Genomic DNA, 24,192 nt, shown 5'->3' with positions numbered 1-24,192 from the left:
CAGGGGAGGTGGATGACAATGCTGAAAGACAGAACACTGAACATGCACTCATCTGAAATTCCTCAAAACATTATTTTCTCAGAAGATGGTCAGACTAACGCATATTGGCCAACTGATTCAACAGCCAGGCAGACAAATCTTACCCAAGAGATTTATAGCCTCAACTAAAAACAGTTGTTTGGACAAACTGTCAAACTCCTGCAGGGCCCACTTGACATCTGTCTTTGTTAGGTGGGAGAGGCAAATGGCTACTACTTTGAAAGGCTAAGGGTTTGTGGTTTTCCTGTTGCTGCCTGGAGAGCTACACAGTAAATGAAACCCCAGTGTCCACCATTAAGGAGAAGCCAATGGCAGGTCTCAGGGGACTTGTGTTTCAGTTGTATTTGAGATGTCCAAAGGCATTTGCTCTTCTATTCCCACCTTCCTCACCCTTGCCAAGGCCTTATTACCTCATGCCTGAGTATCTGCTAGCTCCTCAGGGACTCTGCCACTAGGCAGTCCCAGAGTCCTGGCCTCATCAATCCCCCCAGTGCCTCAGAGCCAGAATCCTCCTCCTCAACCCTGCTCTCATTAGGTCCGTCCTAATGGGTGCAGACCACATTGCTCCGGGAAAGTGGGATTGTAGACCAGGCCCTGGAGAGCATTGCACAGCCAGTCCAGAGTCATAAAAGCCAATCAAAAACCATAAAAGAAAAAAGAGTGAGGAATTTTTACGTATGGAAATAAAACATCTTGGAAGAAAGCAAAAGCACCATGAACAAAGTCAAAAGACAAACTACAAACGGGTGGTAGGGGGCAGATTGATATTGGAAATCCTTAGACAAATGGCTATTCCCTTAGTGTACAAAATATTTCTACAAATTAATTAAAAAAAGACTGAAAACACAACACAAAAACAAAGAATCTGAACAATTTGCAGAAAAGAAATACAAATGGCTTTTACATACTTTTAAGGTGTTTATTGATTTATTTAGAAGCTAATGGTTCTTTAAATACTTTTGAAAAAGCCTTCAACCTCTCTCCTAAAAGAAATGCAAATTAAAACTTCAGTGAGATACTACTTTTCCTATATTAGATTGGCAAATATTTAAAAAGGCTTGATAATCCACTGTGTTGAAAGGATGTAGAAAACAGGCATTCTCATACATTGCTGTTTAGAGTATAAATTTTTCTTAACTCCAAAAAAGGCAATTTAACAGTATCTACCAAAGTTATAAATGTATATGCACTTTGATGTAACAGTTCTACTTTTGGAAATTTATCCTTCAACTAATCTCACAAGTGCAAAGTGACCGGCATACAGAGCCCATATTCCAGACTTGTTTTTAAAGCAAATGATAGAAAACAAATGAAATGTCCATTTATGGAGAAATAAATTGTGCTATGTTCACCTAGTGCAATATAATTCTTTTTTTAATGAAATAACTTTATATATACTGATGTGGAAACTTTTGCAAGATTTATTTTTAAGATAAAAAAATTCAAGGTACAGAAGATTGTATGCAGTATATGACTCTGGGGTGTTGGCAATTCGGAGACTTTTTGTGGACGGATATAATGCTGGCATTGGTGGAAGCCTCGCAAGTAGGGAACAACTGCACAGGAGAGAGATGTACAAGTTAGCACAGCCTTCCATAACAAAGTACCACAGACTAGGGGGCTTAAACAATGGCAGTTTATTTTCTCACCGTTCTGGAAGCTAGAGGTCCAAGATTAAGGAGTCAGCAGGGTTGGTTTCTCCTGAGGCCTCTCCTCTTGGGTTTGCAAATGGCTTCCTGCTCCCTGTGTCCTCACATGGTGGCCCCTCAGTGTATGCATGAATCTGAGTCTCTTCTTAGAAAGACACTAATCATATTGGATTAGGGTCCACCCATATAACATCATTTTACCTTAGTTACCTCTGTAAAGACCCTGTCTCCATACAGTCACATTCTAGGGTCTTGGGGTTAGGACTTCATATGAATTCAGGGGATATAATTCAGACCCTATCAGGGAAGGACTCTTCTCACATAACCTTTTGATTCTTTTGAATTTATTACAATACATATGTTTTACAAAATATTTTTTAAAGACTCTTATTCCTACATTTTCCTCCAGCTACTGCCACTTTTCTCTGTCCTCTTTCACAGTAAAATTTCTCACCCCTTTGTTGTCTCCTCCAGCTGTCTGGCCACCAACGGACCCCTACTCCTCAGAGCATCTCTTATCAAAACTGCCTTTGACCTCACTTTTACAGTCTTATGGTCACTTCCTTGTCCTTATCCTACTTTACCATTCAGCATGCAAAGCTGCTTCCCATGGCCTCTGTGACACTAGACTTCTCTGGTTTCCCTCTTACCTGATTAACAACTCTGAGTCCTTCCCTGCTGGCTTGGCCCCTTCCTTGACATCTAAATGGTGGAGCATGGTGTTCTCAATCCCAGCCCCTGTATTCTTTATGGGGTACACTGCTTCCCTGGGGCAGAGGCTCCCAAACTTTCTTGGTTGATAGAACCCTTAGTATCTCACTAATTATTCATAGTGTTGATAGAACAAAAGAAATGTCCAACAGTTTCATTTCCTAAGCAGTTAGGTCCAAACAACTTGGTAAGTATGTATATCCTAACAACATAATCGTTAGAAAAACTAATACATGCAAAATAAAGGGAAAATTTGTACTTATTTCTTAAGCTTACTTTGGTCTTAAATAACAATTCATTTACTTCTTAAATAACAATTCCTTACTAATGAGTTGTGTGCAGCACAATCAGGGAGTTGATATGCAGAAAGGGTTGGTGAAGTTACAAAGCTACCAGCATTTACTGCCTGCAGTCATGAAATCCTGTTACTTTTACTAAAATATCTTTAATTCATCTGACACTCTCCATTCTTCTTGCTGAAAAACCTGAACTGCACCTGATCAGTTCGGGCCGCCACCATCTTTTGCCAGCCTCAATCTTGTCCCTGTGGCATTCCGAATATTTCCCAGCTATGATCCTTCCAAAGGAATCTGATTAAGTCACCTCACCCGTCCTGCAGTGGTTTAATGCTTTCAAAAGTCCCTCGAGCAGCATACTTCCCAAGGAGAGCAGGCCTGAGTAAAGAGCCAGGGGAGCTGGAGCCTCTGGGCTGCAGGATGCAGCCCGCCCACGACACCCCCAAGGAGGGTGTAAGGCAGTGCCTCACCTTCCCCAGGGCAACTCTTCTTGGCTCAGGCTCCGCTGGGTGAAATCGGTTCACCACACACACTTTTCTGTCTTTTTAAGGAGGAAAAAATGGCACCAACCACCATGGATTTTTCCAAGATCCAGTTGTCTTTCTGGGAGCAGAAATAGCCAGTGCAGCCTGTGAAGTGACAACACTTAGACAGTTTAGTCGTGTGGTGTCCTTTATTCGAGGAAAAAGGATCCATGGACTGGGTGGGAGCACAGTGCCTCACACGCAATGGAGCAGCACTCTTCCCAAGGGATTTTGGGCAAGATGATTTTCACAGAGCACTGGACGAGACAGTGTGGGCCGGGCCGTGATCGGCCTGCAGGTCAGGCATTTCCTTGGAAGGCTAACAGGTCCTATTTTCTAGGGCCCATTACAGGAGAACACGGCAGGCGCTAGCCCGTGGGCCTCCATCTCAGTGAAGCGTTCTTGGCTCTTCGCAGAATAGAAACTGAACGGGCTCCAGGTTCAGCATGAGGAAAATTTAAGAGGTAGAAGGTGTATAGACCATACAGCACAGCGGAGCCCACTACTCCATAGACAGAGCAGCGCCCCCTGGTGGTCTACTAGCGCTTTTCTTGGAAGTATAACGAGTATGTAAAGCAGGGGGTGGAATAGTCACGAGTTCTCTGGGGAGATTCTTAGAAAAGGCAGTGTTTTTCTTTATTAGGTCCCTTCTGGGGGTTGTCATTGACAATTGTAAACTGTCATGGAGCTGATGGTCGTGATTTTTACTAGGTAAATGAGATTTTAATGAAGTTAGAGGCCTATTCCCTGTCAAATTGGAGGGCACCTTGGTTTGATCTAGTGCCAGCCCATTTCTACCTCCTCTTGTTTATCAGTCTCAGGGCGCTCTGTTGGCTCCTGTATTCTGGCTAGTTAAACCAACGTAGGTCTTTTGCTTCAGCCTGTCATTCCCCTTTCCTACCTCAGGTCAAGCAAGCTGGCTGAAGATGAAATGGAGCATTGCGTTCGGTGTCTGCTGGTTTCCTTGACAGATGTTTCCACAAGGGCAGGCCGACTTAGATTTAGATTTGTGACAAGAACTGAGCCACTGGGGGGTGGTCTCTGTTTTGCAGATCCCACTATACAGTTCAACGTTATCAAGCCCCAGGAGAGGCACTGAGTCACACTAGGACTCTCTGTGGCTGTGACTCAGAGCAGCTTTGGGGTCCTTCCCCAGGACCCCATGATTGGTCATTCTTTAGCCATTTGCACACACCTCCAAGGCATCACCTTCTAGCGCCCTTGGCCATTTAACCAAACTTGCATTTTCCCCAGTCAGCACCTTTTCTGCTCTGTTCTGCTGGAGGCTCTGAACACTTCCTGCTAGAAGACAGGACGAAGTCCCTGTGGCTCCCAACTCCAGGAACAAACATCCACATCAGCCCTGCACATGGGTCTCCCACCTGCAGGTTGGCCAATCCCAGGAGGAAGATCCAGAAAGTAATTTTTAGCTGACATCTCTTGGAGTGTGCCACTGGACAGAGCTGACAGGAGGCCTATGCACTGGACCAAAAGGAGCAGGTTGGGGGTTGTTTTGTTTCGTTTTGTTTCATTTCTTCCTCAGCTAGTTAACTCAGGATTTACCTTTTCATGGCCTGTTACAGGTGAGTGGAAGTAAAAATAAAAGCCCCTCATTGACCCTGAGATAAATTTAAAACTTCTTGGAAGACATATATAGAATCCTTCAAGATCAGGTTCACCACTCCCCCTGATTTCCCCCCACCTACACATAAAAGGAACCCAAACACCTGTACATCCTGTAACAGAATTTTCTGATGGACACAATAATCATATCCCTCTTTCTGCTGCTGCCAGCTAGCTCCCTCTGGTCATTCACTGTGCAGCTACCATGTCGTCTACTCAGGGGTTTCCCACCCTGAGTGCTGTAAAGTCACCAAAGCTCGCCCTACTTCAGCAGTTTCACACTGTATTTTAATTAGCTGTTCACCTCCAAGTTCCCATTTCCCTTATCCCTACCCTCATCCCAAACCCCCAGGTTCCTTGAGGTTAGGGAATCTCCTAATACTTGTTATAGCACAGCATTTGGCAGTGGCAGGCATACAATAAGAGTTCAATACTTACTGGATGGATGAATAAACAAATAAATTGATTGCTAAGGATTCACCCTATTTGTGGTTCACTTTTCCACTTGGGAAGGTATAAGCAAACTGGCTCCCGAAAGGGCTACGAGAACAAAGAAAGAGGCTGACAAGTCCAACCTGAATTCTATGGAGACTTATGGAGGAGATCTTACCTATAGAAGCATTGCTTTGGGTTTAGGGATGCTAATTTACACAGTCAAGGAGGAAGGCTTTATGTGCAGGGGAAGGCCAGGAGGAAGGGGCGAGATGCAGGACCACTGTGTACACAATGGAGCAAGGACTGATGTCCAAGTATTACTTCTGGAATAATTTAGAGCAAGGAGTCCTGCCCCGGGGAACAATGTTAATTGTTGCAAGCTGGATATTATCTAAAGAATACTTGCATGTCAAAGGAAAGGGAGTGTAGAGGGGCTCCATCAGGCACCATGGCGGATTTGATAATATGGTGTTCTATTCCTCACAGATATTCACTATTGTTTTAATAATTATGATTTCTGCACAGTATATACAATAAAATTAAAATGAATTAAACAACATATTGAAGGAAATATCTATATATATATCAAATACAATTTAAATATTAAAAGAAAATCAAATCACTGAGGCTCTAAAAGATAAGCCATTCCCTCAAAAAGACATACAGTAATCCCCAAAGGCTTGTGTTTTCCTTCCTTCACAACAGTATGAGAGCAGTAGTAGTATATTATACACCAGCAATGGTAGTATAACTCATCCCAGTGTGTGTGTGTGTGTAGGGGGAGAACACCAAGCAATTCTGGAACACCAGCATGGTATACAAGAACTCAATTCTGATGCCATCTGCCTGGAGATGGCACCAGATTCCCCAGGTTACAGGCGGGCTTTGTCCTACAAAACTGCCCTCCACCACTCCAGAAAACATTCACAAGTCCCAGGCAGTTACCTGTGCCTCTGACCTACTGGCTGCTGATTGGAGGTTCCCATGACCTCTCTTTTAGGTTTGATTAATTTGCTAGAGCGACTCACGAAACTCAGGAAAACACTTTTACCAGCTTAATAAAGGATACCAGTTAACAGCCAGATGAAGAGATCCATAGGGCAAGGTCCCAAATAAAAGAGCTTCTATCCTCTTAGAGCTTGGGGCCTGGCTTCGTGGCATGTGGAGGCGTTCTGGTTCCCCAAGAACAGAAGTTCTAACAGAGAGGAAGGATCCAAGAGTGAAGAGAGCCGTAAGATCTTCTCAGGGGTTTTGTGAGGGCTTCATTGCATAGTCATGATTGATTAAATCATTGGCCATTGGCTGATTCAACCTCCAGTCCCTGTCCTTGGGGTGGGGGGTTCCAAAAGTCTCTCATTAACAAGGCAAGGCACCCATTTCACCAATAAGGCTCCACAGTGTTTTCAGGAACTGTGGATAAAAACCAGATATACCTGAGAAATATATATTTGGTCATCTGAATGACCAAATATGTGTTTCTTATGACATTAGACCACAGCTTGAATTCCTTCTAATCTAATCCAGTGTTGGCTGGCACAGAATTGTCTATGGAGCCATGTCTATTTTTAAGCATAGGTTTGATCTCTTCCTAAAATCAGAGAATAGGAGGAAAGTGCAGGGGAAGGAGAAAGAAAGAGTAAGAGATGGAGAAGGCGACAGTCAGATCACGAAGAGCTCTTAAGCCACCGCCAGTAACTTAGAACAGGAGCCACAGAAAAAAATGGAAAATAGAAAATGACATGACCATTTTGGCAGCTGATTTAGAAAAATGATTCTGTCAGAAATATGGAGGATATATTGGTGGGCTCCAGGTGAGGGAGGCAAGAAGACCACTGAGAAGACTCTGGTGATATCTAGATTTTGTTAAGTACTTGTGTTACAAAGAGCTGAAGAGAGAAAATTTTTCCCCAGCTTTTTCCTTTAGGAACCTAGGTGTCCAGAAAAGCCACTGAGGAGGGCAGGGGAGAGGTAAGATTGCCTGGTGATGATGAACTGGTCATTGGGACTTGCCTTTGCTTACAAATTGGTCACTTTCTAACTATGAGATTTTGGAGAAGTTCCTTAATTCCTTTGTCTCAATTTCATCTTCATAAAATGGAAATAATAATCTTTTTCAACAGTTCACCAAACGATTAATTGAGGAAATACATGTAAAATAGTTCCTGGAACCCAGTAAGCTTTTCAAAGCATTCGCTGTTATCCTTATTGATATGTAATAGAAAAGAAGGATCTGGGGGAGGAGATAATCATGGTGCTTTAGGTTTCAAATATTCGTCTCCTGACCTGCAAGGAAAGATGTCCAGGGAGCAATTTGATTATCTGGGATTAACTAGAGACATAGGGAGGAGAGACCTTAATTTGGAAGTTCTCATCCTGCAGTTGAAGCCACGTGAACTATGGGAATTACTGAGGAAAAGACCGTGGAACCCATCACTTGGCAATGGAAGTTGAGTCCAGGAGAGGGACCTGGGAGTGAGGTGTCTGGAACTGAGGTCAAGGAACGAAGGGTCTCTAGAACATTGTCCAGAGTTCATTCACTTGGAATTTGGATCTGCCTGGAGTGATGGCTCATGAAATAGAAGACCTAATGCTAAGTGCTAACACCGACAATGGCTGAGAAGGAATAACCAGACAGATGACTTCGGTATGGAAGACAGCTAAGATACTGCCCAGGAGTTTTTCTCTGCCAGATAAAGATCTAGAAGAGGAAGGGGGAAACCAGACCCTGCTCTTGAACCAGACCCTTCAGTTAGCTTATCCTTAACACAAGATACACTACAACTGACTGAGTGAATTCTTATCCTGAAAATTTTCTGATTACCGTAATTACGTCCCATCCTTTGCATCTTCGTAATTCTCCACTTACAGACGACTTTCAGGGGTAGATGATCTCATAATCAAATCAAATGTTGGCGAAAAAATGTCTAGTGTATATCTAACGATATGTAGTCTTGTCCTAGAACTATAAACCTGTTTTTAATTCATAGATATTTAAAATCCTTAACTTTACTTCTGAATACAAAATACAAAGAATTTTGAGACAGTCTCTAAAGGAGCAATTCGTTTACCGATCTTCTAAAACGTACTCCACACTCCCTTTCTTTTCCTCGCTTCAAATCTTTCTTCAGCTGGAAATCTCGCGAGAGGACGAGTTCTCATGAGTTCTCCCAGCAGCCACCGCTCTTCCTCTTCACGTATGCGGCCTGAGGTGAGTTTTACTCTGGTGTCTCCGAGTGGGGAATCCTCGGATCATCGTCGCCATCGTGGCCTTAGTGGTCCCGATCAACATGATCTCGGGAGGAAGACTCCCTGTGTAGCTGATTCGTCACTGAAGGCGGTGTCTCTATGGCAGGGGATGTGTCCGAGCGCCCTACTTGGTGCACCGGGGCCGTCGGGCTCTACGACCCGCTGAGGGACGCGGTGGGCGTGGGTGGGGCTGGCGGGGAACGGACGGCCTGTGCTCTAGGCGGTCTCCGACACGGGGGGTCCAGCGTCTCGCCGTGAGTGATGACCGAGTAGAAAGTTATGAAAAATAAAGTCAGGTCGTAGTTTGAACTCATTTGAACGTAATAAGCGTTTCAAGTTCAGTGACGCTTAACGTGATTATTCTAAAAGTACGGGAAGACTGCATTTTCTGTGAGCAATGTGAGTAAAGGGTTTCTGTAGAGGGAAACACGTGGAGGGAGGGCTGTGGTTGAGTTCTCCCATGCCAGCACATCATTTTACACCTGATGGATCAGAATTGGATTAAAACAGGCTGTATTTCCCTCCAAAGGCTAAAGAGAAGGCTGTGAGATCCTTGTCACTAGTTTGTGTCAGCACTGCTGTAGTCACTGGTAGATGCAAAGGGGAAGAAAGCATTGGATGGCGAAAAGGGTTGGCTGCGATGATGGCATTTGTATTAACCATGAAACGAGCTACTCTCTGAGCAGCTGGTAGTGTTTAACATATTTAAACTGTATAAGTTATTGTAAAAATGTATTGACAGAATTACCTGTGTGCTCCCAGGTGATCTCCAAAAATGGTTCGCTATTCACTTGACCCAGAAAACCCCACAAAATGTAAGTGAACAGGAGATAGATATTTCTTACTTTGGGGTATGAAACAGTAAGACACCCAAACTTAACTAAAATAATTTTTTTTTTAGCATGCAAATCAAGAGGCTCAAATCTTCGTGTTCACTTTAAGGTATGTGAATCATCATCATGCACTAAGAGTCCAGGTAGTACTTGTTGCCATTCTAGAAAGGTAGCTGCAGTGATGTGTTTCTTAGGACACCTTTGGACTTACCATGAAAATTAATGAATTCTGAGCAACTACCTTTCAGACATTGATATCGGTGTTTAGTGAGCAGTTTGATTTAGGATTTGTGGAATTGGGTAAAACTACTGGAGAACTGCTTGAGAACCTAGTATACAGGAAGATATGGGACATTAAATTGTAGTTATAAGATGATGGAGTTAAAGTGAATAAATGGAAGTTGGGAATCATTTTTCCCTACCTTCAAGCTTCTTTGGCTCGATGACAGATTTTTCTTTTTCCTCACTGAATTAGCTCGCCTCTCAAGAACGGAAAGGTCTTAGCTGTTGATACGTGTTGACATTTCATGAGAATTTAATGTGTTACTGTAAAAATTGTATTCCTTTAACATGGGTGACTTACCGTTTATATTATTATACTTAGAACACGCGTGAAACTGCCCAGGCCATCAAAGGTATGCATATCCGAAAAGCTACCAAGTATCTGAAGGATGTCACCTTGCAGAAGCAGTGTGTGCCATTCCGTCGCTACAATGGTGGAGTTGGTAGGTGTGCCCAGGTGAGAGTTCGTGGTTGCCATTTGAAGAGACATTGTAAGGGAATGTGATTGGACACAATAAGAATGTCTAGGATCTCTCTGAATTAGGCTTGCTCTGGTTGCTGTGATGACAATCTTAGGACACCTTTGGATTAACCATGAAAAAAACTATGTTCTGAGCAACCTTGTCTTGTTTGTAACATTGATTTAAATCACAGGAAATGATTAATAGGTTCTCTTCGTTTTCTTTCAGGCCAAACAGTGGGGATGGACACAGGGTCGGTGGCCCAAAAAGAGTGCTGAATTTTTACTGCACATGCTTAAAAATGCAGAGAGTAATGCTGAGCTTAAGGTACCCAAACCATTAACATCTTTATGTGTATGTTGCATTTCAGATGTAGTTCTTGAGTGTCCTTTCTCAGTAACTAAACTTCCTGTTTAAAAAAAAAATTTTTTTTCCAAGTCTCTACCTTCTATTTCCAGCAGACCAAAATTTTGTTTCTAAAAATTTTCAGATGCATGGTTCACAGTCTCTTCAAGTCTAAAGCTTAACTATTTTTCCACTGTAATCCTAATACACATAGGAAAGAACCATATTTTTTGTGTACCTAAGGGTTTGTAACCTTATGCGGATGGTCTTTATGGTAGTATGGTTTGTGAACCCTGTCACAGAATAATATTTTTAAATAAATAGTAAAATACTATTACAAAGGAACAGGTATAGTTAACAAAGTGGTTGCATTAGCAATGATTAACGTGGCTTGTTGCCTGCCTCATAATGGAGAGACATGATAAGTTTCAGTTAAAAGTGATGATGTAGTCCACAAAGCATACAGCTTATCCATTTGGGGCATATCCATTAATTACCCTTTGCATTTTGAAATCTGGGCCATAGCTAGAATCAATGAAGGTCTCTGGTGATAATCCTTCTAGCTGCTAAGCCATCCTGCTAAAATCCTGTTTATCATCAAGGTTTAGAAATGGTAACCATCAGATCTCATAATCCTACTCTTAAAAACCTGTAGGGAGGCCACTTACATACAACATTCATTTAGCGTTGCATTTTGGTGTAGTTACTTAGAATAAAGATGAAAGCGGACAACTACATGAACAAATAAGCTACTTAAAGTCTTTTTAAGAGTTGCCTTTCAAAAATGGGGGAACTTTTTTCTAATGATGCTGTTTATGGTTGTAAGATAAAGATACTAACCTGATTTTGTGCCCCCCCTCCTCTCTTCCCAGGGTTTAGATGTAGATTCTTTGGTCATTGAGCATATCCAGGTGAACAAAGCCCCCAAGATGCGGCGCAGAACTTACAGAGCTCATGGTCGGATCAACCCATATATGAGCTCTCCCTGCCACATTGAAATGATCCTTACTGAAAAAGAGCAGATTGTGCCTAAACCAGAAGAGGAAGTTGCACAGAAGAAAAAGGTAAATTACTTAGTACTTGCTCAAGTTCAATTTGTGTATGATAATTAGATTTGTGGTTGCTGTGATGACTGACTTAGGACACCTTTGGAATAACAATGAAAGAAAACTATTCTGAGCAACTGGCAACCTCTTTTACTCTATTTGGCTTTCATAGGTCTCATTTGTTTCCTGATAGCAGTAACTTTGTATTAAGTACATGAGAACTGTATGATTGTCTGCTGATGGCCCCACAAAAATGTCCATAGCCTTAATATGCAGCCTGTGGGGAAAATGGATTCTGCTCTTCTCCCCCAAAATCTGAGCTTGTTTTCAGTAATTGCATTCAGTTCTATAAATAATTTAGGGTGATTCTGGATGCTCTTCCCTTTATGTCTAATGATTTGACTTGTTATCAATTGCTATCACTTAAATATTCTCCATCCTTGTGACTACTTGGTCCTTATAATCAGCTGGACTACCTGCCTCCAGTTTTTAGCATAAACTCTCCCCACCTTACTCTAATTTCCTCCTCAGTCTCTGTGCCAAAGGACTCCCTTTTTGTTTGAAGTTTACACTCTTTAATGATGTCATAGTGTGCATTTCTCAGGAATTTAGCAGTCCTTTTTTTTTTCTTTCCCCAGATATCCCAGAAGAAACTCAAGAAACAGAAACTTATGGCCCGGGATTAAATTCAGCATAAGATAAATGCAAATAAAAAGTAAAAGAATGTTGGTTGTCTTTATTAGTAAATATATTTGAAGTGTCTTCACAAAATTGATCAAACAACTTTGTTTCTGATCAGGATTAGAAATATTCTCTTTGCCTATTGCCATGAGTTGTGCTTCTTTGTGTGAGATAAGAGAACATGAGAAAATGCTGAAACTTGTGCTACCTCATTGAGATTTAACGATGTAATTAACCCCATTTACAGTTCAGTGGCTTTTAATATATTCAGTTATGCATCCATCACAGCAGTCAACTTGAGAACATTTTCATTATCCTAAAGAGAAAACTTGGCAGTGCTTAGCTATCTTTGATGCCTCAATCCAGCCCCATTTCTATCTATAGATTTGTCTGTATTGGACGTTCCAAATTAATGAAGTCAGAATATGTGGCCTTTTGTCACTGGTTTTGACTTAGCATATTTTTGGGGTTTGCCCATACTGTAGCATAAACATTGGAGGAATTGCCACATCTATCCAAAGCTGTAGTGCCATTTATAGGTGCATGAATTGTGAGGTTACAGTGTCCATGCCCCACATTTACAGCTATCCCAGTGGGTGTGCAGTGGTAGTTAAATGGATGCTGATGAAAGTTGAGCATACATTTTCCCTGACCCATAAGTGTCTCAGCTGAGTGAATAGCTTGGTCAAAACCGCGTTGGCTAACAACCTGATGCAACATGCACACCCAGTAAGCTTCCCTGCAGTTTCCAGGTCCATTTCCCAGTAACCCGAGGCAGGGAAGCCTACTAGTCGGAAGCGCCTGCGAATCCCGGGTCACGCCTTGTCCGCCGGCTTTGAGTTTGCGGCTGCAGCGCCGGAAGCTGCGCCGCGTACTCGCCTGGCGTCACTGCTCCGCCCTGCGCGACCAGGCTGACGCAACGTGCCTTCGTCGGCCCCCCGTCGCCCATTGGCGAGGAATACAGCACGGCCCTCCCTCCGGAAGTGGCGGACGTTTCCTCTTCGGCTTGGTGGTCGCGGGTGAGCACAGCCGGGCGGGCCCGAGCTTTCGGCGGGTTTCGGGGCGGGGATGGGCTGTGGCCTCGGTGCTGGCTGCTCTGCAGGCTCCCGCACAGGTCACGCTGACCGAGCCCTAGCGGGCTAGCGTAGCCCAGCGCTGTGCACCTCGCCGCCCGCCTGCGCTCTCACGGTTTACCCGCCTCGTCGGCCTCCCGCCCGCGCCTCGCCCCTCACTTCTATCTGCGTCTGCGTTCACCACCACCCCGGCCTCCGGCCCGCCTCTCCCTCCTTTTACCTCCGTTTATTCTCTTGCTCGGCCTGTTGTCGGCTTCACTACTATGATTTCTCCGCCATTCGCTTTAATCTTTACTATCTTTCCTCTCGTTGCCTTTGATTCAGCCTGTCCCTCTCTTTTGTCTCCAGTAAAATGGTTTGCCGAAATGGGTTAACAGGGTGGTCTCCTCCTATACCTGCCCTATTTCCGATAAAGCCTCAGCCTTTACCTCTCGTCTTAAGAGTGAAAGACAGTTCCTCTCCTCCAACGTTTTTAATCTAGTTTTCTTTGTTGTAATATCCAAGAATTGGTGAGAGTAGATAAAAATGCTAATTTTATCCATTTATCATAGCCTATTTCTAGACCTTTCTAAGCTGCAGTTTTCCTCATGTATGTAATTATGACGAGCGGTTTGTAGAATTTGTTCTTTAGAGTTTATTTAAAACACGATTACAAGTAGGTAAAAATGAATATTAATTTGATGGATTGCCAGTCATCACCAGCCTTGTGCGCAAAGCATTGCTAGTTTTAAAGGATTTAATTGGTCTTGAAGGTTTGGTAGGAGGGGAATAACAGGATCTCTGTTCTTGGAACGGGGAAAATTAATAGTATTCAACCAGAAACACATCATTGGGAATACTGGACTTAGCCACCTCTGTTTACTAGTTCCCTCTGTGATCTTTGGTCATAACTTAATGAACCTATTTTTTTCTTCTTCTATAGTGAAAACATATTACTAAAATACGCAGATACTGTGTTGAGCTTTGTATTCATATTTTTCTAATCCACACCGTTTCCCTGTGTGATAGGTACTATTGTTCTCTCCGATAAGGGAATTAAGGCACAGACTAGTTAAATAATTTACCCAAGAACACCATCTAGAAAATGTTGAAAGCAGGTTTCAAATCCAGGCAGCTCCCCGCCAGTATGCTACAAGAGCGCAAGCCCTAAGCCTGATCACATCTTAAGTCTTTCCAGATTTTAAATGTCTGTGGCCAAAAACAATGATTCCTTGAACAAGCTCACGTTCATTTGGCTTATTTTAATCAGAGACTATGTTCTTTAAAATTTTGGAACAAAATGTTTTGGTAAATTCTCAAGTTATTTTAGTTTGACTAGGGAACCGTTTTTAAAAATCCAATTATGGATCCTTTATAAAATAACTGGTCGTTCTTTGGCATACATTTACACTTTGTTTATGTTTTTTCTAATTCATTTCAGAACATTCAGACAGGATCATCTACACCACTGTTCACTTGTATTGTGAATTTTAAATTGCTTTAATGTCACAGGGCTGACTCATTTGTCAGCAAAAATAATGTACAGTATGTTGAGAACAAATTTTAAAATCCTGAATTATTAGCCATAGGCACCGTTGTGAAGCTGTTTTTAAGGCCTACTCTAAGAGATTAAAAATTTTTTAAATTTAAGAGGTTTTTGGTTCAATAGTATACTACTGAAGTAACATTGATTCTTTTTCAAGAAATTGCTGATTTTGAGAAATTCCAAGATTTCTAATCATCAAGGAAATTAGAGCTGTTAATTTTTAGAAATAAACAATTTAATTATAGTAATAATACCAAATAAAATTTTTTAGTACTTGGTGTATCTTAATTGCTACTAAAAAAGCAAATACATCACAGGGGAGTTGTTGCCTGGGAAAGTCCTGCTGGTTTGCAGCCTAGTGGCCTTCCAGAGGGTTATCTTGGTGAGTTCCATAGTCCCAGATTTGCCCTTAGCATTGGAGGTTGGGTGATCAGTATTGTTTAGTCCGTGAAGATTAGGCCCTAGGAGTTAATTCTCACTAAACTGGAATAGAAGTCATAATTACCAAGTTCCATATTACTTTTGTGCCCCCTTTTCTTTATCTGTAACTGGAGTTTAGCAGGCATACCCAAACTCACTGGGTTTTTGAGGATTAATTGAATTGATAAATGCAAAGGGCCTAACTGCCTTGCACCCAGCAAATCTTGATCTTTATCATCAGATTTATGGTTGGGGAGCAGTGATTGGAGAAGTTTGGAGGTAGGCACCTCACTTATTTTCATGTCTACTACCTGTTACTCCTTTACCTTACAGATAGGAGCATTTTTATTTAATAGACTCTTGCTTTTAGCCAGTAATATGATTGAAGTTTTTCCATCAGTGCAGGAATAGTCCTTTCAAGTATCTTGATCTAGGTAAATTCTTAAGTCATTAAACTAATTTGATTTTTCTCCACATATATCAACCATTCAGGAGCTCAAGCCTGGAACCATGGTGTGCATTCCCTGTATCGTCATTCCGGTTCTGCTCTGGATCTACAAAAAATTCCTGGAGCCATACATATACCCTTTGATTTCCCCCTTCATTAGTCGAGTGTGGCCTAGAAAAGCTTTACAAGAATGCAATGATAAAAACAAAGGCAAAGTAGACTATAAGGTAAAAACATCAAAATGCTTTGAATTAAAGGTAGGTGAGGGGTTAGTACAGCCAAGGTAAAATACTTGACTTTTGTAAGGCAAGTTCTTGGAACTGGAAGCTTCATTAAATGTGTCTTAATTTCCTTCTTTTTCAAATACGGAGCTTGGGTTGTTTTGTGGGGTTTTTTTGTTTTCTTAAGTACTAACGTTTTAAACTGGGCCTCTATTTCATTTGCTCCTTGCCTTTTGGCCAGGATAATACCCAGTATTTCCTGGCTGGTAAGAGTAATAGTAAATAGCTAATGGATGGGAAGAGATTATAATAAAATAAGCCAGTTTCACTAATTGATAACTTTGGTAAGAGCTTTAATTAGAAGGATTATAGAGATTTTTTTTAATAAAAAGATTGTTTTTTTAAAGTGAGTATTTAGATAACTTGTTGTCTTTAGCATTGGTGCTTGCTAAATTCATCTTTGAGTGTGTTCATGTGCTCTAATTTAGCCATCTCGTACATTTCTAGAAACAGAGTTTCATTTTGAAGTTTGTTGTCTGTTTTTAAAGAGAGTATCTCTTATAGTGAGTGTCTTTTTGTTGTGATAATACTAAATTGTTTTTTCATCTTAGGGTACAGACGTAAATGGATTACCAACAAAAGGACCAACAGAAATCTCTGATAAAAAGAAAGACTAAAGTGATTGTCCCAAAGGATCTCATTGTTTTAAAAATGGACCTGATAATTTGAAGCGCCTTGTTTGTAGTTGTCTGTGACCTTTTTCTCTGAGACCAGATTTGGGGGTAGATAGTTTAGATATTTACCTGACACTAATAGGAAAGTTTACTTAAAATGTATTTAATTATATTTAATTCCTGAGTTCCTTTTGCATTAAGGTAGCGTTCATTGCTATTTCAGTTTTAATTATGAATAAGTAGAAGCTTTGTGCCAGAAGACACTTACAATCAGTACCTAACAATCCTTGGCTTTCCAGCTTTTATTGAGGCTCTTCAAATTTGAGTGGAGTATAATATTACTGTGAAACAATGCAGTGAAATGAAAGTTTTGTAGATGAGAATGACTTGAAACACAAATATAAAATTCCTGTCTAACATAACGGAGCACTTAGCTATGAGAATTGTAATTACTGTTTTATTGCTCTGAGGAAGATAGAAAAGACAGGGAAATGGGAGAAATTCTTTGAAAAATGGAACATCTTTTACATAAATGTCTAATGTATATTATAAAATTGTAATCCTTGATGCATTCCTTCTATTCCTACAAAATTATTAAATATGCAGTTCAGCTTGCAGTTTTCTTTTAAAATTTAAATACTTAAAAGGGACATTTTTTTAACCACATCAGAAAGCAGAATTATAATACTGTGATGGCGTCTGGATAGTTGTGGGACAGCAATATATATGTGTGTGTGTGTATATATATGTTTTTGTTTTTTAATAGTAGATTGTATCAGTTAATTGTTATATAACAAGACTGCAGAATTTAGTGCATTTCAGCAGGGAGTGACTGTGTAGTTGTTTGCTGCTCTGGGCCTCACTACATGGTTTTCATCCTTGGACTTCTTCACATTAGTGTAGAGAATCTATAAATATTCAAATAAGATGAGCCGTATCTTTATATCATATTTATTTATTCCTTCTCAAGCAAGAAGAGGTTAGATGGAACTCCTGCCTGTGGGTCCCCAGTCAATTCCTAACCAAGTCTCTGTTAAGCCCGGTGTCTGGTCAAGTCATTGATTCACCCTGGAGTTAATTTGATAAATATCACTAAGTTTCAGATTTTCTGCCCCAACCTGCCTGAGAAATAAGATAACTTCCCTTTTGCCACTAAATTAATTTAATCAGATTCTTTTTTAAGGTTAAGAGAAGGCTATTATGAAAATAACAGATGTTCATAAAAACAAGAGCACGTTCAGGGAGAAGTTAATGTTATTTCTTTACCCTCCCTTACTCTAGCTCCACAGACTAACCAACATTAGTTTTTTGTGTAGTCTTCTAGCAGCTCAATTTGTCACAGTAAATGTATCATTTTTAAAAAGTCATGATATGGCAAGGTTTATAATGTCCCTACTCCTGTAGTCCCCAAAAGCTTTACTCATTTAGCTATTGCCTACATCATAATGTTTTATTTATATATTTCCAAATAATACCTATACACTGCTATTTGTGGAGCTATCTACTTTAGACATTGATTTCCTGCCATGGTTGAGCTATAGTTGTCTCACATTGTGTTCCCGCTACTCCCACACATCTTCCTAAAATGTTTTTGTGTATTTTGGTTAAGTCATTAATAAGTGCTTATATCATTATGAGTGCACAAGATGTCTTCCATTTGCCCCTCCAAATCTCCCTTTACCATACTTTGCTGCCCAAGAAGCTGTGTGGACTACATCAATAGATGGCCCATGCCCTCTGGGTTCTGTTGGGTTTGGCCGCTGGGAACTGCAGCAGTAGGTGGGAAGGATGGAGGGATGTCAAGGCATTTATTTCATGGGCTCCCTCTCTTAAGGCCAAATACATCTTCAGCCAAAAGTCATTGCACCTCAAGACAGCCAACTCCATGTTATTGCTTTTAGTTTCCACTAACCTGTGCCTCTCTCTGCCCTTATGGGCCTGAGGTGCTAGCACTCTCCTGGCTCTGGGGCACTATTTTGAGGGTACCATTTGCTTTCTGGGACACTGATAACAATGAGCAGGGAGTACTACTCACCACATATATTACTTGTGTAGTGTGGTTTCATTTTCAATTTCATTCATTTTCGTGTACAAGCATTACTTCTCTGGCACTGATGACCTTTTTCTCCACATAACACTTGACTAAATTGGCTTCTGAGGCCTGGTGTACAGTGGTAGTTTCCATTACCACTCCTGTGTTGGATTTCCTCTTTCCAAGTCAACCATCTTCCTCTTCCCTGGTTCAGTCTCTCATTTTTTCTGTTGAACACCAATTTTCTAATTGCCTACTCTTCAGAAGCTGAGTATGGAAAATTGTGAGAAAATCCCCCAGTGTATTTAAGCCCATCTTTGTGAGAACTGCTTGTCTTCTAAGACCTTTTCCACTTCTAACAGTCACATCCAAGCACTGGTTCCCAGACTTATATCTTACATAATAGGAAAAAAATGTTTTTAAACAATTTGAAGGGACTGATAACACAATTGACAACTTTTGATTTTGTCAAACAAATATATTAAGCTATAATTTATTGTCACTTCATAGACATTTTGACACTGAAAAAACACGAGAATAAAGGATGTCAATAGCACATTTGTTTGAATAAGTTTGTGAAAAATTCACTATTTTGTCCCTGTTTTTCTTCTTATGGTTGGTTGGTGAACGCTTATCACCTATCCCTGGACTGGATTTGGTAGCCACTGTTCTGTACCCCCACATGTGTTCTCTTAGCCCAAAATAACAATTCTCCTATCAGTCATTCTATTTCAGCATTGGTCTAGTAAAAGCTACATGTTAAACATACCTGGTACTGTGCAAGGGTATTTCACACACACGAGCTGACCCTTATAAAACTTTGAAATACAGTCAGAGAAATTTAGAATTTAAATGTTCTGTGGACAGTAAGATTTCAAAGCCATGCTCTTAATTTGTTGTCTTAAAATATTGACCCCTTACGAAGTGGTCATAGCTGCTAATACCTTGTAAAACCACTGGGAATAATTGGGCAGAAGTGGAGAGGGGGAGTATAGACAAATCAGTGCCTATGGACTTTGTTCTCAAGTTTTAATTTTGCATATCTTGCAGTATGACTTCAACTTAACCTGGTTTCCAAAAGCTTGTTTTAATTAGTTAATTTTAAGTGCATTTCCTGTCTCTGAGACAGGATCACTTTTTTTGTGGCCTAGCTAAAGACTCCTAGGTTTTGTTGCATTTCCTTTTTCATTACTAAATTGCCTTCCGAGGAAACAGGTCAGTCAGCATTTCCTCAAAATGACCACCACTGGTGTGTGACTTTATTCAACAGACTGAGGAGACTGAAAGAACTTTTAACCACTGATTTTAAGTCTCCTTAATTCTAACACTAACTGTCATGTTCATTCATAATCAAAATGAGGAAGGGGAGGGAAGGTTCCTCCTGGCATCCTCCCTAGGGAGCTACTGCCTTATTCCATCCTCAGCGATACTCGTTGACACGACAGCAACTTACGGAAGAAGGAGACTGTGGGCAAACTCGCTTAAGTGAAGCAAGAGGTTGAAATTGAGAAGGTAATAACTGGAGACAAAGTATGAAGGGCCAGTGTGGTAGAATACTTACAGAATACCCTAAACCCTCCAAATGTTGAGCTAATCGGACTTTGGAATACATCTAGTCTGTCTTATTCTACTAAGGGCATAAAAGGTTAAAAGAGGTAGCCCAGATGCTGGAACATCAGAAGTCAAGAAGTGGAGTCTCTGCTATGTACAGTTGTGCTGAGAGTGCACTGCCCAATTTCAGAAGGTACCATTCATACGGACAACAAATGATGCCACTAAAGCTGTACAGTGCACAGCCACAGCTGTGTATACCGGCCCTGCTCTTGACTTGTAATTCAGCAGGTGAGTTTCATACTTCCTTGGTGTGTTCTCTACATAACAGTATGTTTGCTGCATAACAAATTACCACAAACTGGATGGCTTAGAAGAACACAAATTTATTATTTCAGTTACTTTGGGTCAGAAATCCAGAAATGGTATGGCTGGATTCTCTGCTCAGGGTTATCTCTGGGCAGAAAACAGGATGTTGGCCAAGTCTGTAGTTCTTACCTGGGCTTCCAACTCACTGGTTGTCAGCAGAATTCATCTTCTTGCTATTGTAAGACTGAGGTCCCTGTTTTCCTTCTGGTTAGCTGAGAACCACTCTCAACTCCTAGAGGATGCTTGCAGTTCCTTGGCATGTGACCCCTGTAGGCAGTTTATAATACGGACATTTACTTTCTTCCAGGGCAGCCAGAGCACATCTCTCTGATTTATAATCTTCATGTGATCAGGTAAGTCCTACGTCAATAATCTCCCTATTTTAAAGTCAACTAATTTGGGACCTTAATTACATCTGCAAAATCCCTTCACAGCAGCACCTATATTAGTAATTGATTGATGTTTGGGAGAAAGTATATGTACACAGGGGCCAGGAATCTGGGGTGGTGGGAGCATCTTAGAAGTTTGTCTACCACCCTTGGCCCCTTTCATGGCTAATGATTCTAGTCCTACAATTATTTGGAAATCCACTTTGGATATGAATCCAATGTTTACCACCTATCAGTGCCCCTAGACTTTACGATTTTAAAATCTGAGTTTGTAATCTTGAAATTTAAAGAGCTACGAGTCAGTCTTTTTTGATCCTATAAACTGGATGGCTAGAAATGATTTAAGATGCAGGACATGGGGCAGTTAAATTAGTAATAATACATTCACAGAAGGCCCATAAACATGGAAGGCGGAGGGTGGGCATGATGAGACCGTTGAAGAGGCGCCGGAGGCTGCGCGTGGGCCCAGTGCGGGAGCTGCGGGTGGACGGGTTGCCCCGCCACCCAAATGCCTGAGCAGCTGCTGCCCTGGGCGTCGGGTGGCGGCGCGTAGGGGGGCTGGTGGCACCTGGGACGGCTGTACGTGCAGAAGTCGTGCATGCAGGACAAGCTGAGCAGTGGGAACCAAGCCTGGGCGCTGCCCGCCCAGCCTCCCAACCTGGACGCCGCGCTGGCCTTGCTCCACAAGGAGATGATTGACCTTCAACAGCTGGACCTGTTGTATCCTTGCTCTGCCAACTGTACAGCCCCTGCAAGTCCACTCAGGAACGTAAGGGAGGATGGCTGGCAGCGTCCAGCCTGGACTGCCCTGACGCTCTGAAGAACGGCTTCTTCCAGGAGGAGGAGGGTTGTTTCCAGGAGCAGAATTCCTCGCGTGATGGGAGGGACCAAGGCCCTCCAAGGGACCTGTCACTGCCTGTCTCGCCCTTCTCCAGCAGCGACTGGATTCTGGAGTCCATCTGAAGGATCTCAGTAGGGAGGCGACTGCTCCCAGAGGCACACTGTCAGCATTTGCTTCTCTTGCAAGAAAGCTCCTATGCCACTCCACTGAGGGCAGTCCTCAGGCTCCTGCAACCAGTGTGGCCAGTTTAATTTGTAGACAGGGAGAGGTCTGTGGACACATGGCAGCAGCCTGTTCCAATGGCCAGAGATTTTGCTTAAGTGACCTAGAAGTGCTCATCAATGTCCTTGTCACCCTGGTACTGAGGCACACCTGCCAAAGGTTCATAATGAGAATATAACAAAGATCCCCAAAGAAGACCTTTGTGGGTATTTGAAGCAAGACACTTCTGGCTACTGATTGCCTTACAGATGGTAGAGGACTTCCATTCTCTGTGTTGTAGTGTTTGCTTTCTTTTGCAGTGTCTGCTTCCCCTCCTCAGTTCATTCTGCAGCCTTGCTCTTTCATGAGCTTTTTGTCTCTTTGTTAAACTTTATTTATTTGTAAGCTGCATTACTAACTGTCCAGGTGACTCAGTGAAAGCTTTTTACCAAAAATGTAAGCGTTTCAGGTCATACCAATCAACTGCATTCTCAACCTGTCAAAAATTTTTTTTATCATTCTTTGTCCATAGACATAGAAGGAAGAAAGATAATAGGAAGGTATGTTTGGTAGGGAAAAAAAAACTGGAGCAACTCAGTGTTTTGTATCATTCACTGTCAGATGGCAAGCATTTTTGTTCTAAAAATTCTGAATGTAAACTTACTGTTAGAAAGCAAAGCTGCCTCTTCCACTTAAAACAGTGATCACTTTAAGCCTTAATATTTATTAAATTACTTTATGAATTCTTTATACTTCATAGGTTAAAAATGAGGATAAAGTGTTAAACTCTCTGATTGGTTGTGTGTTATTGTGGTCCCAATTCAGAATCATCAATGTTCATAATTTGTATGTTTTGAATCCAATCAAGTACTGAAATAAAATTACAGTTTGTTTTCTCTCCATTAAGACTTTGAAAGAAGCTTTTTCCTCAAAAAAAAAAAAAAAGAGACATTTCAGTAAGGAAATGCAAAATGCAAATTAAAACCACAATGAGAAACTACAGAATGGTTAAATTAAATGTCAAGTGTTGGGAGAAGGAAGAACAGAAGGGGTTCATATAAACTGCTGATGGAGTATACATTGATACAACTACTTTGGAAAATAACTTGGCATTATCTGCTAAAGTTGACCATGCATTTATGCTATAATCTAGCCATTCCATTCCTAAAATCTAGATTTCAGAGAAAATTGTGTACTTGTATACAAGGAGACATATACAGATATTCTTAGCAGCATTCTTTATGTTAATTGCCCAAACAAAACAAAAACCCCATAAAAGTCCATCTAGAGTAGGGAAGATAAATAAATTGATGTCTTATGACCCTGTTGTAATGTTTTAAGTGGGGTTCAAAAAATTCTATTGTGTAAACCATGGGACAATATCATTTTGGGTTAATTAAATAATGAGAGCAGGTTTGCTTAACTCACCTATCAGGAAATCCAGAAGCCAGTTGGCAATGATTTGATGCCCAAATTCACAAAATAAGCCTACATTGGAATACTATGCAGCAGTGAAAATGAACGAACTCAAAAGCAATCTGTGTTGCTTGAGGTATGAATAGTGGTTACTTTTGGGGGATATTGATTGGAAAGGAGAACAATAACCTTTCCAGGGTGCTGTAAATGTTCTGTATCTTGATGTGAGTGGTGGTTACAGAGCTATATACAAATATAAAGGCTTAGATATACCCTTAACAGTTTTCAGTTTAGTATAGGAAAGTCAAATAAAAAAGTAAATTTAAAAAGTGACTTCTTAGAGATATGCACCCATATGGGTGAATCTCTGAAAGAATTTTGATGGAAAAAAGCAAGTCACAGAATAATACATACTAAATGATTTGTTTTTAAATAGTTCAAAAACAGAAAACTATTATTTAGGGATACATATAAAAGTGGTAGAACAATTACTAAAATTACTAAAAATCTAGAGAATTATTAGCAGATAAGTTAGGATGGTGGTTACTGCTTGAGGCAAATGGATGCAATCAAGGAGAAACGGGGGGCTTCTGGAATTTTGCTACTATTCTATTTCTTTGTTGGGTGGTGGGTTTCACAATATTGTTCTTTAAACTGGGTCCAGTATATATCTCTTCTCATCTTTGACATGTTTTATAATTTAAAAAAGAAACAGCAATATAAGTCAGCTCTCCAAAACTCTTCACTTACCAATGCATCTTTCCTAAATTTTATTTGAATTGTATTCTGCAGGTAATACAATAACATATTCTTATAATAAAATATATTTTTAAATACAGATAGTATAAAAATCCCTCCTGA

General features: G+C 41.0%; 2 protein-coding genes, 1 long non-coding RNA gene, 3 other non-coding genes and 1 pseudogene across 6 annotated transcripts; 6 read left to right on the top strand and 1 right to left on the bottom strand.

Moving 5' to 3' along the window:
* Window positions 1-1,088: 1,088 nt before the first annotated feature.
* On the bottom strand, window positions 1,089-8,411 carry LOC140843442 (uncharacterized). Its single transcript, XR_012121216.1, has 3 exons — window positions 8,099-8,411; window positions 1,689-6,687; window positions 1,089-1,595 (listed from the first exon to the last, which is right to left on the bottom strand). It is a non-coding gene; the product is annotated as an uncharacterized lncRNA (long non-coding RNA).
* An 867-nt stretch (window positions 8,412-9,278) lies between these two features.
* RPL17 (ribosomal protein L17) lies at window positions 9,279-12,215 on the top strand. The gene is made up of 6 exons (XM_037016760.2): window positions 9,279-9,338; window positions 9,425-9,465; window positions 9,961-10,095; window positions 10,328-10,426; window positions 11,317-11,508; window positions 12,129-12,215. The coding sequence occupies exons 1-6, from the start codon at window positions 9,299-9,301 to the stop codon at window positions 12,174-12,176; spliced, it is 555 nt and encodes a 184-aa protein (XP_036872655.1). The 5' UTR covers window positions 9,279-9,298; the 3' UTR covers window positions 12,177-12,215.
* On the top strand, window positions 9,530-9,594 carry LOC118972551 (small nucleolar RNA SNORD58). Its single transcript, XR_005061589.2, has one exon. It is a non-coding gene; the product is annotated as a small nucleolar RNA SNORD58 (small nucleolar RNA).
* On the top strand, window positions 10,194-10,258 carry LOC118972549 (small nucleolar RNA SNORD58). The gene has a single exon (XR_005061586.1). It is a non-coding gene; the product is annotated as a small nucleolar RNA SNORD58 (small nucleolar RNA).
* LOC118972550 (small nucleolar RNA SNORD58) lies at window positions 11,565-11,628 on the top strand. The gene has a single exon (XR_005061588.1). It is a non-coding gene; the product is annotated as a small nucleolar RNA SNORD58 (small nucleolar RNA).
* An 826-nt stretch (window positions 12,216-13,041) lies between the features above and the next one.
* On the top strand, window positions 13,042-17,149 carry C9H18orf32 (chromosome 9 C18orf32 homolog). The gene is made up of 3 exons (XM_017660689.3): window positions 13,042-13,190; window positions 15,682-15,864; window positions 16,470-17,149. The coding sequence occupies exons 2-3, from the start codon at window positions 15,700-15,702 to the stop codon at window positions 16,533-16,535; spliced, it is 231 nt and encodes a 76-aa protein (XP_017516178.3). The 5' UTR covers window positions 13,042-13,190; window positions 15,682-15,699; the 3' UTR covers window positions 16,536-17,149.
* A 191-nt stretch (window positions 17,150-17,340) lies between these two features.
* On the top strand, window positions 17,341-24,192 carry LOC108397326 (protein FAM89A pseudogene; annotated as a pseudogene).

The sequence above is a fragment of the Manis javanica genome, chromosome 9, assembly GCF_040802235.1.
Source record: "Manis javanica isolate MJ-LG chromosome 9, MJ_LKY, whole genome shotgun sequence".
Taxonomy (NCBI): Eukaryota; Metazoa; Chordata; class Mammalia; order Pholidota; family Manidae; genus Manis; species Manis javanica.
This window is presented reverse-complemented; position numbering and strand designations above follow the sequence as displayed.

Coding starts and splice junctions, on each gene's coding strand:
- RPL17 (XM_037016760.2), top strand. CDS start 9,299: ATGGTTCGCTATTCACTTGACCCAGAAAACCCCACAAAAT. Junction 9,339..9,424: donor CCCAGAAAACCCCACAAAAT/GTAAGTGAACAG, acceptor TTTTTTTTTTAG/CATGCAAATCAAGAGGCTCA. Junction 10,427..11,316: donor AGAGTAATGCTGAGCTTAAG/GTACCCAAACCA, acceptor CTCTCTTCCCAG/GGTTTAGATGTAGATTCTTT.
- C9H18orf32 (XM_017660689.3), top strand. CDS start 15,700: ATGGTGTGCATTCCCTGTATCGTCATTCCGGTTCTGCTCTGGATCTAC. Junction 15,865..16,469: donor AAGGCAAAGTAGACTATAAG/GTAAAAACATCA, acceptor TTTTCATCTTAG/GGTACAGACGTAAATGGATT.